The sequence below is a fragment of the Myotis lucifugus genome, unplaced genomic scaffold (assembly GCF_000147115.1).
Source record: "Myotis lucifugus unplaced genomic scaffold, Myoluc2.0 scaffold_2181, whole genome shotgun sequence".
In the NCBI taxonomy this organism is placed as follows: Eukaryota; Metazoa; Chordata; class Mammalia; order Chiroptera; family Vespertilionidae; genus Myotis; species Myotis lucifugus.
The window spans coordinates 1-15,832 of record NW_005873229.1 but is presented as its reverse complement, the minus strand read 5'-3'; the positions used below and the strand labels follow the sequence as shown (position 1 = coordinate 15,832).

Here is a 15,832-nt window from a genome sequence, read left to right as displayed (position 1 = left end):
AATGGACAGCAAACAGAAAAATACTCATTCTCCTGAGTGTTCATAAAAATAAAAATGCCAATTAAAGTTACAAAGAGTTATCACTTCATGCCCATCCCAGATAATAAAAGCATAATATGCTAAGTGTCCGAATGGTCGACCGCTCGACCAGTTGCTATGACAGACACTAACCACCAGGGGGCAGACGCTCTGATTGGTAGGTTAGCTTGCTGCTGGGGTCCGGCCAATGGGACTGGGCGAGAGGGGCAGGACACACCCTGGAACCCTCCCACAGTCCCTCCCCGGACTGCCGGCCCCCATCCATGCTGTCAGGTGAAGCCACAGAAACCGTCCCTGCTACAGAGCAAGAGTTGCCACAGCCCCAGGCTGAGACAGGATCTGGAACAGAATCTGACAGTGATGAATCGGTACCAGAGCTCGAGGAACAAGATTCCACACAGGCAACCACACAACAAGCCCAGCTGGCGGCGGCGGCTGAAATCAATGAAGAACCAGTCAGTGAAGCAAAACAGAGCCGGAGTGGAAAGAAGGCACGGAAGGCTGTGTCCAAACTGGGTCTTCGACAGGTTACAGGGGTTACCAGGGTCACCATACGGAAATCTAAGAACATCCTCTTTGTCATCACAAAGCCAGATGTCTACAAGAGCCCTGCTTCAGATACCTACATAGTTTGGGGGAAGCCAAGATCGAGGATTTATCTCAGCAAGCACAGCTAGCAGCTGCCGAGAAATTCAAAGTTCAAGGTGAAACTGTCTCAAACATTCAAGAAAACACACAGGCTCCAACTTGTATAAGAGGAGCGTGAAGAGGAAGAGGCTGATGAAACAGGTGTGGAAGTTAAGGACATAGAATTGGTCATGTCACAAGCAAATGTGTCAAGAGCAAAGGCGGTCGGAGCCCTGAAGAACAGTCATGGGACTGTAAATGCTATTACGGAATTAACAATGTAAGCACCTAAAAAGGAGGACCCTGTTTTGTGTGCTTCAAAAGAGTTACTGCAGCTTGGTTCGAAATGTGTACTGTTCCTATCATTAATAAAGTGATGGCTTCTTGTGGGATGAACTCAGTGGGTGCTTGTTCTCTCCCCCTTCCCCCCACTCAGAAAGCATGAAGACTTTAGAAATGAAAGCACATTTATTTCTCTTAAGACCTCAGCTTCAGCTGAAAAGATTTAGTGCCACAGATGACCCCTTAAAATCTCAGCCTTCTCCCTTCCTGTAAGAAGGAAAGTATTCTCTGCACCAGGCTATCTGTGAAGAACTTTTTTTTTCATCTTTATTGTTGAAAGTATTACCTATGTCCTCTTTTATCTCCCATTGACCCCTTAGAGCTCACCGCAGGCCTTTGCCACCTATTGTCTAGGATCTTCTTGTCTTCAGAGACGACAACTGAATTGTTAAGTTTCTTGTTTTCAGTTTCTTCCCCAGATGTTAACCGTTATCACATGCTGATTCTTCTTTATTTAATAATCAGCTCCTTCTCTAACCTACAAGCTTTCTGAACACTTTGGACCTTATCTTTCCTTTAGGAGGGGCAGTGCATGTTGGTTACATTTTGACACCCAAGAGCTTGATAGAGGATTGGAGAGATTGCATAACGGATGTGATGAAATGACCACACTTTGTATAACATCGGAAGCTACCTTATGGAGGGAAGGATTTGGGCTATTATATACAACTAGAGGCCCGGTGCACGAAATTTGTGCACAAGGGGCAGGGAATGTCCCTCAGCCCGGCCTGTACCTTCTCCAATCTGGGAGCCCTCAGGGGATGTCCGACTGACATCCAGGGGAGTGGGCCTAAGCCGACAGTCGGGCATCCTTAGTGCTGCCACGGAGCGGGTGGGAGAGGCTCCCGCCACCGCCGCTGCACTGGTCAGCCATGAGCCCAGCTTCTGGCTGAGCAGTGCTCCCCCTGTAGGAGCACACTGACCACCAGGGGGAAGCTCCTGCATTGAGCATCTGCCACCAGTCGTTCTGCTGTCCAGCTGAAACCGGCTCTCCGACATCCCCTGAGGGGTACAGGATTGCAGGAGGGTGCAGGCCAGGCTGAGGAACACGAGAGGTTGGCCACCTGGGGAGGGACTGCATGAGGGCTCCAGGGAGTGTCTGGCCCATATTGCTCAGTCCCAACCAGAGGGACCCTGCAGCAAGCTAACCTACCGGTTGGAGAGTCTGCCCCCTGGTGGTCAGTGCACATCATAGCGAGCAGTGAAGCGGCCTTAGCATATCATTAGCATATTACACTTTGCTTGGTTGAACGGCCAACCAGTCAACCAGACACTTAGCATATTAGGCTTTTATTACATAGGATGCAAACACTCTGCTCTCACACATTTTAATCTACAAAGTAAATTATGATTAGGGTAGCCTTAATCATGCTAAAACAATGAGTGAAAACCAGAACTGTACCAGGCAAACATACTTGTGATTACCCAGTTTATGATGAATATAAATAGTTCTATAGAAGTCCTAAGAAGAGTAAAGTCAAATTTTCCGGGTTTAGGTTGTTAATATGGGTGAGGGTAAAGCATGAACTAGGAAGGCTCCAAGTAACTTAGAAGCAAGAATCTGAAATGAGTAACTGATATTACACCTAGAAGGAATGTTAGAAAGGAAGATTAACATCACGGAAGACTTTTGGAACTAAAATTCATAGACATTTTATTGAATCCAATCTTTTTGGTTCCTATGAGAGTATTATTTTAGTGATGTGAAAGCTGAAGACCAAATAGGTTAAATGACTTCCCCAAAGACAGTCACTAAAAGTATTGTATGTACCTTTCCTTTGTGGCAGGCTATCCTGGAGAAGCACAAATTGACTTCTGACTGAGAATGATGTTCTGCTTCCATTTCACTGGGATACAATAGATTCGTTTCATTCGGCTAACAACAGGCCCCTTGGCTGCCAAATCTGAGACAGCCAGTAATTCTCACTTCAGGAAGAAACTTCAGGATATTAACTCATAATTTTACTCATCCTTCCTTCTGTACAGTTAACAAACTGCCAATTCTTGGTTACTTTTTTAGGGAATTGTATTGTTCAAGGCTATTATAGCCACCAGCACTGTGGTTCTGTTTCTTCCCACCTCAAGGACCTTGCTATTGATTACATTGATTCCTGTCCCTTAACCATTTTTCCCACCATCCTTGAAAGGTACAACTAACTTCCTCTGTCACAGAATGATTATGGTGTGCATAGTTTAAACCTTTTGAAGAGGAATTACTCCTTCCTGTTAGGTCGGAGAGAGCCCAGGATCGAATACATGCAGACGTGTGATGAGATAATGGACTCCCCTTGGCATTTCTAACAGATCAGTGTGCCAGACACAGATACTGGCTTCTCCCTGGATCAACACGACCCCCACACAGATACTGACTCCTTCCTGAATACCTTGCTGACCCCCTGCAGCTGAAACTTCCTCAGCTGAATACCTCAGCTCATGTCCCTGCCCCTCACCCAACTGCAGTATAAAAAAAGCGCCCCCTCCCTGTTGGCATGGGTCCACGTGCCCTGTCTTTGGGTTACATGGGTCTCCCGGGGATGCAATAAACCTTTCCTTTTCTTTTCTTTTCTGATTCACTCGACTCTTTATTTCTTATGCCGCCTCCTGAGCCACCTAACCTAACATTTGGTGCCTTGAAACCCGGGTGGCACGAGCACTTCATTTGGCCGTCCATCCATGGCTCGGGGTGCCCGCCTCTCTCTCCTCGTGGCTCTGGACCCATCAGGATCTCATTTCTTCAGCTCGGCAGCCTTTTCCCAGTTTGGCAGCATCAGAGGTGGGTCCCGTCCCGCCCCGTGCCCGGACCCACATGGCCGCCCGCCCGCCGGCGTCTCTGTCCGTAAAACGCGGCCACGTCAGAGATTGCCTCTCCGGACCCTTCCAGGAAGGCTCCTTCGGACCTCAGGAAGTAGTGGAGACGTCCCTACATCCCTTGGTTCAACCATCCGTCCGTAGCGTGGGTTAAACCGCTGGGACACCAGCCTTTCGCCCCGCTACAGGCCATGGGGATCAAGCACGGGGGGAATCCAAATTCCAAACCTGACCTGAGCACACCTCTAGGGTGCCGGCTCGCCGATCTGGCTAAACGCTGGGCCTGCCCCGGACCTGTGTCCTTTTTCTGTAACGTAGCATGGCCTCAGTATGAAAACGGGACCCTGACTTTACCGTCCGCACCGATCTCAGTAATTTCTGCCAGTGAACTGGGAAATGTGCCCAAGTCTCTCTCTCTCACTCTCTCTCTCCACCCGGTCTGTGTCCCTGTCCCTTCCCCGAAAGTTCCTTCCCCCGTCTCTCCTCACTCCATCTTCCCTCCTTTCCCCGGGCTGTGGCCAAGCCCACAGTGTATGCGGTGCAAGTGGGGGTGGGTTCATATGCTGTGTGTGTGGGGCAGCGACGGCACCACATCGTCCCCGCATCTTCCCACCCCCTTCACCGGAGAACTCCCCCGAACTCCCCCCGCGAGAGCCGCCCGTTCTCCCGCCAGCCTCATGCCCCTGTCCGTCCACACCCTCTCCCCTCCTCCCTCCCTGTCAGACCCTCCTCCAGCCACACCTTCCGCCCAACCTACTGACCCCACCTTCCCTCTTCCATCCACCCGCTGGATCCACGGCTACCACCACAGCCGCAGCTGCTACCACTGGAGCCGGAAACTCAGGTCGCCTGAGGACAACTCCTCCCCGACCCCTGCCTGCTTCCCCAGGTAAACACGTGTCCGAAGGCTCCACCTTCCTTCTGTCCCTCCTCCCCTCTGCCCCTCCCCTGGGAGGTTGCAACTTTTAAACGCAGTTGAGAAGCGGCTGGTGTCCTTCTCGCCAACCCCACCGCGTTCATCAAAGAATTCCGGTACCTCGCCCATGCCCACCCAGGCCACCTCTCCTGCGCTCTCCCCTCCCCTTACAGCCCTGCCGTAGTCAGTACCCTCAGTAAGTTCTAGCCACCCGCCTTCCTCTGTGCACTCTGCCGAATCTCTGCCCCCATGACTGACAGCAATTTAAATTCATAGGTGGCCAGCCGGTTCCCTTTGCGAGAGGTTGCAGCTGGGAATGGTTTTATCCAGGTAGCCATTCTCTCTCACTCTGACCTTCCTCAAATTGAAAAACGCTTTCTTCAGACCCTCCACCAGCAGCCACCTTCTCCCCTATCCCTGAGAGCCCAAATCCTGAGAATGTTAGCTCCAAAACAGCCTCTTCCATTTAGCCCTCAGACCCAAGTCCGAGATTTAGTGAACACGGCCTTTAAGGTTAATGCCCGGGAGGAGCAGGCACAGTCAAATGGGAGGCCTGCCTTCCACAGAAGGTTGACCTGCAAACTTGGTCGTGGCCCTGTGGTTGACGGCAGCCGCCATGGCCCCAAGGGGGCTGTGAGCGGTGGGGGTGCAACAAAAGGAACGCCACCGGACAATCCTTCAAATGCGGAAATGAAGGCCACTGGGCAAAGCAGTGCCCCCAGCCCCCGGGCTCTAACCAAGCCCTGCCCGGCATGAGGTCAAAGCTGCCACTGGAAAAGTGACTGCCCCTGGAAAGGTGGCGGGCCCTCTACACCCCAGTGTAGAGGGGCCGCCCTTCCAGGTCATGACCCGCCGCTGGCCATGCTGGGACTGGCTGAAGACTGAAGATGCCCAGCCTCGACAGCCTCCAACCACCCTCGCCGAGCCCAGGGCTGCACTGAAGGCAACAGGTCACCTTACTGGTCGACACGGGGGCTACCTTCTCTGTCCTGCCCTCCTTTTTAGGGCCCCTTTATCCTTCCAAGATCTCGGTCATGGGTATTGACGGCAAAACCACCTGCCCGCTGGCCACCGGACCCCTTCCCTGCCTCCTTGATGATAGCCTTATAACCCACTCGTTCTTAGTCATGCCTTCATGCCCCGTGCCCCTGTTAGGACGAGACATCCTCACCATCCTAGTGGCCACTCTGCAGCTCACTCGGAGCCCTCCAGCCTCCTTGCTCCTTCCATTCCTGGCCCCCTCCCTTTACAGGGACGCCGATCCCCCACTGCCATGCGTCCCGTTATGGGGCCCCGTTGTTCCAGACCAGAGTCGCCTACCTCAGTCTTCGCTGTGAACGCCTTATCTCCTCCACGACTGTCCCCTCCTCTGAACTGAAAACTGCTCTGACCTCAGCACCTTCTCGCCCCATCCCCCTACACCCTTCCCAAAGGAAAAATGCGGCAACTTTAAAATCCAAGTGTCTAGAGGCCTGGGAACAGGCTGAGTGACCTGCTCCCTCCCTCCCCTGCCTTTTCTCCAGCCTCCAGGTCCCTGGCTTCCACTGCTCCTTCCATTTTCCCTTGGATAACAGCACATTCTAACATTTCCTCCCACTTTCACTGCAATACCTACCTCTCTCAGGCTCACTGAGTGCCTCCCACCATCCCCAAAGAAGATTCTGCGACACCATCCAGGACCAGATGACCCATCATTCCTCACAGGCTCTTACCTGGCAAGTGACCCTCCAATTTTGCTCAGGTTTTTTAATATTTTCAGGTGAAATGGACATGGAATGATGAGGGAGTCATCAATTCTACTGTCTGGGATGGGAAATCCTCGAGAGCCACTCTCTATTTACGAACCCTGGACCTCCTCCTATACCCACCCTCATCAACACAACTTTCCATCTACTCTCTAACATCAATCCCTTTTCTACATCCTGCTGGATTTTTCTGTCACTGACTCGAACCCTCATCATAGCCACTCAATTCCAACCCATTGGACCGTCTAACTAAACTCTCTCTAGAAATTCGCAGCTCCTGTCTGAACCTCCTGCCCCTGGCCCCGACCACAAATCCGGCTACACCAAGGAGCCCCACTTTCTTAAGCCCTTTTGACCCTTCTTGCTCAATCACTGTCTCCTTACTGATCCCCCTCCCCTGGGTACTTATCTTCCATATCTTACCCAGGCAATTGCTCCAAGAACAGGTTTCTGCCCAAGCCAGAGCCGACCGACCAGGACTCCCAAGGACCAACCCTTCACCCTGGTGACTCGGTCCTCCTTAAGAACCTACAACCACAAGCCTTGGAGCCTAGGTGGATGGGACCTCACACTGTAATCCTCACAGCCCCCACTGCGGCCAAGCTGCTTGGCGACCCCAGCTTGACGACCTGTCCTGGCACCACCTCTCCAGACTCAAGAGGACCCCGGAGCAGCATGACTTCTATAAATGTGAGGTGTTGGGCCCCACTAAGGTCAGCCTTAGCCGCCCTCCCCCTCCTCCTTCTCCTCCCGGCCCTGTGCAACCTACACCCACCCCCACCTGCTTATGTGTGCAGTTTCAAGGTCTATGAAACCTACTACCAGACGGCAAACAAGTCACCCAGCAGCGGAACCCAGACAGGTGTAATCAAGATGTCAATACCTATGGGGGTTGCCACTGGAAAGACTGTGTCATACCACACCGCAGCCAGTCTCACCAAGGCCAGCCCAGGTACCTTCTTTTGGTGCAACAGCACCTTAAGCAACTGCATGAACTCCTCTGACCCCGGGCCTTGCTTTGTGGTCACAGTAGTTCCCCAACTAACCTTATATGGAGAGTCGGAGCTCGCCTGGGTGCTCCCTCCATCCCGCCCCCGGACACGCCGGGCCACCTTCCTCCCTGTCATGTTAGGGGTGAGTATCGCTGCCTCAGTAGGCCTCACTGGAGGGCCCTCGGGAACAGTCTGGTCACTGCTCAGTACTTTAATGACAAGCTCCAGTTAGCCCTGGAGTCTACTACCGCCTCTTTTTAGCCTCCCTACAGTGGCAAGTGACATCAGTAGCCCAGGTAGCCCGACAGAACGAGCGCGCCTCAGACCTTTTAACTGAAGAAAAAAGGAGGAACCTGCATATTCCTTCAGGAAGAATGCTGCTACTACATCAACCAGTCTGGAGTAGTGGAGCAAAACGTACAGACCCTGACTAAGCTGAGTGAAGAACTACATGCAAGACACTCCCAGGACAACTCTCCTTTTGGCTGGCTCCAAAGCCCCTTAGCTACCTGGGTCCTGCCCATGATAGGGCCCCTGATTCTCATCTGTGTCTTTTTTCTCCTAGCCCCCTGCCTCCTCAAGTTCATCCACTCCCGGATCACGGAGATGTCACGGGTGACTGTGAATCAGCTCCTGCTCCATCCCTACACTCGGCTGCCCTCCGATCTACCTCTGCCTAACCCTGGCCTTTAACTCCCCCCCCCCCCACCACCACCACCACCAACGTCCCTGGCCAGCTGGAAGTAGTCAGAACGAGTGGGCATCCCCTATCACCAAAAAGACCAGGATGTTAGGGTCGGAGAGAGCCCAGGATCAGATACATGCAGATGTGTGACGAAGATAATGGACTCCTCCTGGCATTCTAAACAGATCAGCGTGCCAGACACAGATACTGGCTTCTCCCTGGAACCCACACGACCCCCACACAGATACTGACTCCTTCCTGAATACCTTGCTGACCCCCTGCAGCTGAAACTTCCCCAGCTGAATACCTCAGCTCATGTCTCCGCCCTTCACCCAACCGCAGTACAAAAAAAAGCGCCCCCCTCCCTGTTGGCGTGAATCCACATGCCCTGTCTTTGGGGTACATGGGTCTCCCAGGGACGCAATAAACCTTTCCTTTTCTTTTCTGATTCACTTGACTCTTTATTTCTTTTTATATATATATATATATTTTATTGATTTTTTACAGAGAGGAAGGGAGAGGGACAGAGAGTTAGAAACATCAATCAGTTGCCTCCTGCACACCCCCTACTGGGGATGTGCCCGCAACCAAGGTCCATGCCCTTGACTGGAATCGAACCTGGGACCCTTCAGTCCTCAGGCCGATGCTCTATCCACTGAGCCAAACCAGTTAGGGCGACTCTTTATTTCTTACGCCACCTCCTGAGCCACTTAACCTAACACTTCCTGGTTCGCAAACTGATTAAATACCTGCGTTCAAATATTTGGTAGACCATTTAACAATGATATCTTAACATCTGGCTTCATCTATAAAAATAGACCTACTACAAAACATATAGGATTGTTGAAAGTATTTGCCAAGTATCTGAAACTGGCACAGGTTTACTAAAAGACTTTTATTTTTTAGGGGGGGGGGGGGAAATGGAGTGGACCAGTTTAGTTCCTTAGCTATACTCTCGCCATGTTTCTACCATTCACTTAAAAATTGATTTTTTAAATTATTAAATACTTGGAAGGATGTAGATAAAAGGCTGTGTGTACATCTGATTTTTAAGAAAATAAGCATTACCGCCCCCCCCCAAAAAAAATAGAAAATAAGCATTGCAGTTGGGGACCCCCTTATACCCTTTCTCAGTCCTATTTCCCTCCATCAAAGGTAACCACTATCATAAATTGGTTGTTTAATTTCTTAGTACCTATTTTACGTACCCCAAAAAAGGTAGCATTCTGCAAGTTTGGAAACTTTAAATAAAATTGTATATTATACATTATAAAAAAAGAATAAACTAGATGTAGTAACTTGGAGCAATGTGCATGAAATATTAGGTGACAAAAGGCGTGGTTATTTTTTAACTAGAGGCCCAATGCACAAAATTTGTGCAAGGGACTTGGCCCCCGCTGCCTTGGCCCCCGCCCGCTGCAGCGGCCGCCTTGGCCCTCGCAGCCCCGGCTTCATCCAGAAGGTGTTCCGGGAGACTGTCTGGTCTAATTAGCATATTACGCTTTTATTATTATAGATATTTGTCCTTATATATGTTTGTAGGAAGTGGAATATATGGTTTAGAACTTAATCTCTGGAGCTAGGAAACCTGTGGCTAAACCCTGGTGTCACCATCTTCAAAGGGAGAAAATGCCTCTGGGCTTGTTTCCCTGGCTGTAAAAGGGGGTTAGTAATAACATCTACCTCACAAACCTGCTGGGAGCAGATGATGAGGTAATTCAGGAAAAATGCTTAGAGATGCCTGGTGTGCCATTCTGTGATATCGTGGGTATAAGCATGATCTACCTGAGCATGGAAAATATGGTGGAAGAAAACATTCCACACTGTTCTCATTGGTGACCTCAGGTGGGCAGAGCTGGAGAAAGTAGGACACAGGTGATTAACATTTTGCATCAATTCAACTTCTTAAAGCTAGCATGTGTTATTTTTGTCATTTTCTTCATGGTGTTTTGTTTCTTTTTTTATGTATTGGTTTTGGGTGTACAGCTTAGTGGTTAGACAATCATATACTTTACATCGTGTTCCTACATAGTTATGACCATATTATTGATTATATTCCCTATGCTTTCCTTCTGCCCCCCTGACTATTTTGTAACTACCAGTTTGTGCTTCTTAGTCCCTTCACCTCTTTCACCCAGTGCCCCAAACCTTTTGTCGTTTTTTAAAATACATTTTTTATTGATTTCAGAGAGGAAGAGAAAGAGAGAAAAACATCAATGATGAGAATCATTGATTGGCTACCTCCTGCACACCTCCCTCCAGAGATTGAGCCCATAAGGGCATGTGCCCTGACCAGGGATGGAATCAAACCATGACCTATTGGTTCATAGGTCGATGCTCAACCACTGAGCCATGCCAGCCAGGCTGTCTTATTCTCCCCCTGCCCCCGCCCCACCCCCCAAAGTAGCAGGAAAGGAAGATGAGCAAACTAGGCAATCTGCTCTGAGCTCACCACGTGCTCTAGGAGGGAGTGGGAAAAGGGTCCTGGTGAGAACAGAAGCCCCAGGAAAGCCTTCTCCCCAACAGGTGGTCCCAAGCCATTGGCTGGCGCTGGGCCAACAACTGTTCCTCTCCGGCCCACAGATCCCCTCCTGTGCAGCATGGAGCTGGGAGGGGCACCCACGTAAAGCATGTTGCTTACTACCAGGACAGATAGGAATTCAACGCCCAGTGGTGCTTACCTGGCACTATGAGTCAGGCATCCTCTGAGAGCCCAACGCTGTCAACCCATGTAATCCCACACTGACGCTCTTTTAAAATCCCATCCCCATTTTGCAGGTGGGGAAAACTGAGGCACAGAAAGGTTAGGTCACTTGCCTGAGCCCACACACTGGGTTGTGGCCGGAATTCAGCTGCAGGCAGCCTGGCTCTGAATCCAGGCTCTGGGCCCCCAGGCTCAGACATGTACCCTGTCTCCCCAACATGACTTCCCTTCTCCCAGCCTCGGTGTACTCAACTGTGGAATGGGCTTCTCAGTACTCACCTCCGCGGTTTGCTGAAAGGGTTACATGACTTGGGCTTGGGGTTGGGGGTGGGGGTGGGAGAACTAAAACAAAGGGCAGCCTGTTGCAGTCTCTGCGGGAAGGAGGAAGTGGCCTGGGGCCTCTCTCCGGAGAGGTGTGCAATGCCCCACGGGGAGGAGACAAGCGGGCAAGGATCCAGGCCCTGGGTCTTCCAGAAACCACAGGGCAAAGTGCCCAGGGGCCGGTGCGCCTCTCCCCGCCCCCACTCTCAGCTGAGGGGCCCCTTGACTTTCTTCGGGGTTCCCCTTCCCCGCTTCCCTCTGGCCCAACCACTCGCGTCCTGTGGCAGCCCGGCCAGAGAAGGAAGCAGAGTCCGGGCTCCCTGTAACCTGCCAGGGTGTGAAGCAAGGCTTTCCCCGCCCTGAGGCCCCAGCATAAAAGGCAGCCCCGGGCACCCCTGCGCTCCTAGCCGACCCTGTGCGCCCTGCTCGCCATGTCCCGGCTCTGCGCGCTGCTCGCCTGGGCCCTGCTCGCCCTCCAGGGACTCGGGAAGGAGGCGACAGAAGACGAGGCCTGCTGCGGCCCCATTGTGCCCCGGAGAGAGTGGAGGGCCCTGGCGTCCGAGTGCGCCCAGGAATTGAAACTGCCGGCGCGCTACGTGGTGGTGTCGCACACGGCGGGCAGTCACTGCGACACCCCCGCCTTGTGCCTGCAGCAAGCGCAGAACGTGCAGCACTACCACGCGCGGACACTGGGCTTCTGCGACGTGGGCTACAAGTAAGTGCGGGGAGCGGGAGGGGGGCGGGGCCTGGGAGACAGCGGGACCCCCCTCCCCCTCAAGCCCTCCATCCCCCACCCCGGCCTTGGAGCCGCCCCGCTGACACCTGCGCAGCTTCCTCCCCGGGTTCTCCCCTCACCATAGAGGGCTGGGGGCGTGCAGGCAGCACAGGATGCTAGGAGGGGGGGAAGGGCTCAAGTTCAAATTCAGCTCCCTGGAGGAAGGGACAGGCTTTGCCAACACACACACACACACACACACACACACACACACACACACACACACACACGAAAGTGTCCGGTGCCTGTGTTAGGAGGCTGGTGCCGGTCCCCCAGCTCTGCTGTGGCTGCCTGAGGCCGGGCCAGGCTGTCACCCTCGCTCAGCCTCCTCCTCTGCAGTCAGGGGGCTGGTCCACCTGATCATTGAACCCACACACGCAAAGCACTTAGGACACCCTCTGGCATGTAGCGGGAGCCCCAAATCCGTGGGCCATGCCATTAGGCACCTGCCACACGCCGGGCCACGTGCTGAATGCTGGGGTGGGATTGAGCCCGACTGGATTTCGAGGCCGGCAGGGAGAAACACAGGCAGCACAATGAACTCGGATGGTGATAGGAGTGATGAACAAGAGTGATTGTGGGGGACCTCAGAAGCTGGGCTCCTTCTGAAGGGCAGGCTGAGGGACCGGCTTCTGTTATGGTGGCTCTGAGGTGGGCTGGGGTGCGGGTGCTGAGGTAGTAACCTAGGGGTAGGCAGAGGGGAAGGCTAGGAGGGGGAGTGAGCCCATGGTGCCTGAAGGCCAGAGCTCAGGGCGTGGAGGTAGCTGGGAGGAGTGATATGCAATGAGGGAAGCCATGGGAGGAGCCAGGTGACAGGACCTGTCCCTCCCTGAGGACTCCGGCTGTACTGAGGCAGGCAGGAGCCAAGGGAGGGAGGGAGCCTCCTTAGATACAAGAAGCCCCCGGAAATCAGGGCAGAAGCAAGGCGGGGACTGCTCAGACCTGCCTCTGGGGCCCGTGCCCACCACCGACCGTTCCAGGGTAACAGGGTAACAGGCAGAGGCCCAGCTCCAACAGGTTCGGAGATTCGGTGAGCACCGGAATCGCCTTACGGAAATGCAGGCCCCCAGCTCCCCCTTAGGGGGCTTCAGCGGGGGGCTGTGGTGAGGCCCGGGAATCTGGGAACCTCACTTGGAGAACTCTAGAAGCTTCCAAGAGCATCCAGCTCAAGAGTTTACCATTCACAGGTTCAGCGTAAAGGTTTTGTTTCCACGTGTCCGGATTCTCCGTGTTCCCGGGAGTAATGATCAGAGCCTGGCCCCATGGCCTCTGGCCTGACCACCTCACAGGAAAGCATGTTCCTCCGAAGTCTATTTCTCAGATTTGGGGATTCAGAGTCTGATTCAAATGCCCTGAACCCTCCTTCCTTCCGCATGGCGTCCTCTCTCTCCTCTCTCCTCTCTCCTCTTCTCCTTCTCTCTCTCCCTCTCTCTCTCTCTCTCTCTCTCTCTCTCTCTCTCTCTCTCTCTCTCTTCCTCAGTTCTTCACCTGTAAACTGGGGCTCTGAGTGCACCACCTGGTGGTGGCAGTGGAGGTTTCAATCAGATGCATCCTTCTAACAAATAACACGAGGAGCACCCACCGCCTATGCCATGTGCGGGGGACACAGCAGGGCCGGCACTGGCCCAGTCCCGAGGGCCACTATGATATTGCTGGTCTCTTCAGAGCCAGATTCTGAGAGTCTGGCTTCCTGAGTGGCAGATTCAGGACCTGAGATCCGGTAGTTCCGACATGGGGGGCTGAGGCAGCAGGTCATGCTTCTCTAAAGACGCTGACCTTCTAGTTAATTCCAATGTGCCAGGTCAGACTCGCTCAATCAAGACATGTTGAATGAGAAAGTCTTAAGGACCTGCCAGAATTGGGAACCTCAGAGGCAGGTGCTGGGGCTCCAGGGTCCGTGTCTGGTTGTGGCCCCAGCCCTTCAGTCCCTGGTCCTGACCCCCAGCAGGCAACAGGAAGCAGGAGGCAGGCTGGGGTGAGGGCTTTGAGCTTCTCAGTGGAGATTTCTGAGGCAGGGGCCTCTGGGGCATGACCTTGAGCCATCACCTCTCTTTCTAAGTCTGCTTCCTCAGCTTCAAGGGGGTGGTGACAGCAGTGCCTGCCTCAGAGGACCTCACGTGAGGACTCAGCAGATCGAGCTCAACACATCCTCCAGGAGGCAGGAGAGAGCAAGGCCTCAGATCCTGGGGGTAGGGCTCATGAAGACCTGGGTGAAAATCCTGCCTCTGCCCCTGACTGGCTGTGTGTCTGTGGGCAGGTGTCTCTACCTCTCTGGTTATCTATAGAATGGGGCAGTAGTGACTCAAGGGTTGCTGTGAGGATGAAGAAAAGGTGCATCCAGAACTGTGCTTGGTATTTCAGGGGCCACTATCACTGGGGAGAAGAAGGGGGGGGGGGATTGTGAGTGGCAGGAGCAGGGGCAGGGCAAGTGGAAGAGGGAGTCCTCTCCCAGGAAGCCCTCCTTCGTTCATCAGTCTCCCTCACCCCTCACACAGCTTCCTGATTGGAGAAGACGGGCTCGTGTATGAGGGCCGGGGCTGGAAGATCAAGGGTGACCACAGCGGTCCCACCTGGAACCCCAGAGCCATCGGCATCACCTTCATGGGCAACTTCATGGGTGAGTGGCTGTCCCGCCGGTCAGGACAGGGCGCCATGGCCCGGGCCCGGCGGGGGCACAGCATGGTGTGTAGTTAAGAGGCTCTGCCACCCACAAGCTCTGTGACTGCTTTTCTGAGTCTCACTTCCTCCTTTTTGGATAATGAGAACTTTCAACCACAAGGTTCGGATGAGGATTGGCTAATCTATGTAAAAGTTCTTAGGCCAGGCCCTGCCACCTAAGAAGTGCTTGACAAGATCACTGTGTTGGCCAGGACCCGAAGGCCTAGACCCGTGGTCGGCAAACTGCAGCTCACGAGCCGCATGCGGCTCTTTGGTCCCTTGTGTGTGGCTCTTCCACAAAATACCACGTGCGGGCACACGTACACTGCGATTGAAACTTCGTGGCCCCTGCGTAGAGGTCGGTTTTCGGCCTGGGCGAGTCTATTTTGAAGAAGTGGTGTTGATATTTGGCTCTGTTGACTAATGAGTTTGCCGACCACTGGCCTCGGGACCCAGGAGGAGAATGACAATGATCCTGACAGCCAGCACCTGCTGGGCCAGGCGCCATTCCGAGGGCTTTACACACACTAACTCGTCTTACGGTCCCATAGCTCTGTGGCAGGTGCCACTATTCTCTCCTTTCACAGATGGGGAAACTGAGGCACAGAGAGGTTAGGTCACTGATGGGGAGTGGCAGACCGGGTTTTGGGATCTAGCGGGCAAAGCTGGGCGTGCACAAGCGGAACCACTACCCTCACTACCTCTGCCCTTCGAGGAAACCCCAGCTTAAATCCTGCCTCTGCCCCCACAGAGCGGTCGCCCCATCCCCGGGCCATCCGGGCGGCCAAGAGTCTGCTGGCTTGCGGAGTGGCTCGGGGAGCTCTGATTCCCAACTATGAGGTCAAAGGACATCGGGATGTGCAGCAGACGCTCTCTCCAGGCGACCGGCTCTACGATATCATCCAGGAGTGGCCACACTACAGGGAGTGAGGCCCTGACCATCTCTATCCCCAGTCAGAAGCCCCTGGCCTTCCCCTCCAATAAAAGTGCAACTCAAACTGTGCTCCTGTGTCCACCACACGCCCCCCCTCCCCGCCTCCCTCCCACAAAGACCTCAGCCACTCTCACCACCGCCCAGCACGCTGTCCTCGCTGGTACTCGGATCCCAGAGGCCCCAACCTGAACCATCACCCGAGAGATCCCAACTCAGAGCAGCATCACAGCTCAGAGCCCAGAGTTCTCAGGTCAGCGCGCAGGGGTCAACACCAAGCCGCCCAGAT

General features: G+C 53.5%; 1 protein-coding gene and 1 pseudogene across 1 annotated transcript; both read left to right on the top strand.

Moving 5' to 3' along the window:
* The first annotated feature begins 302 nt into the window (after positions 1-302).
* On the top strand, positions 303-964 carry LOC102419499 (annotated as a pseudogene).
* Positions 965-11,373: 10,409 nt separating this feature from the next.
* PGLYRP1 (peptidoglycan recognition protein 1) lies at positions 11,374-15,615 on the top strand. Its single transcript, XM_006108373.3, has 3 exons — positions 11,374-11,894; positions 14,450-14,571; positions 15,364-15,615. The coding sequence occupies exons 1-3, from the start codon at positions 11,611-11,613 to the stop codon at positions 15,540-15,542; spliced, it is 585 nt and encodes a 194-aa protein (XP_006108435.1). The 5' UTR covers positions 11,374-11,610; the 3' UTR covers positions 15,543-15,615.
* The last annotated feature ends 217 nt before the right edge of the window (positions 15,616-15,832 follow it).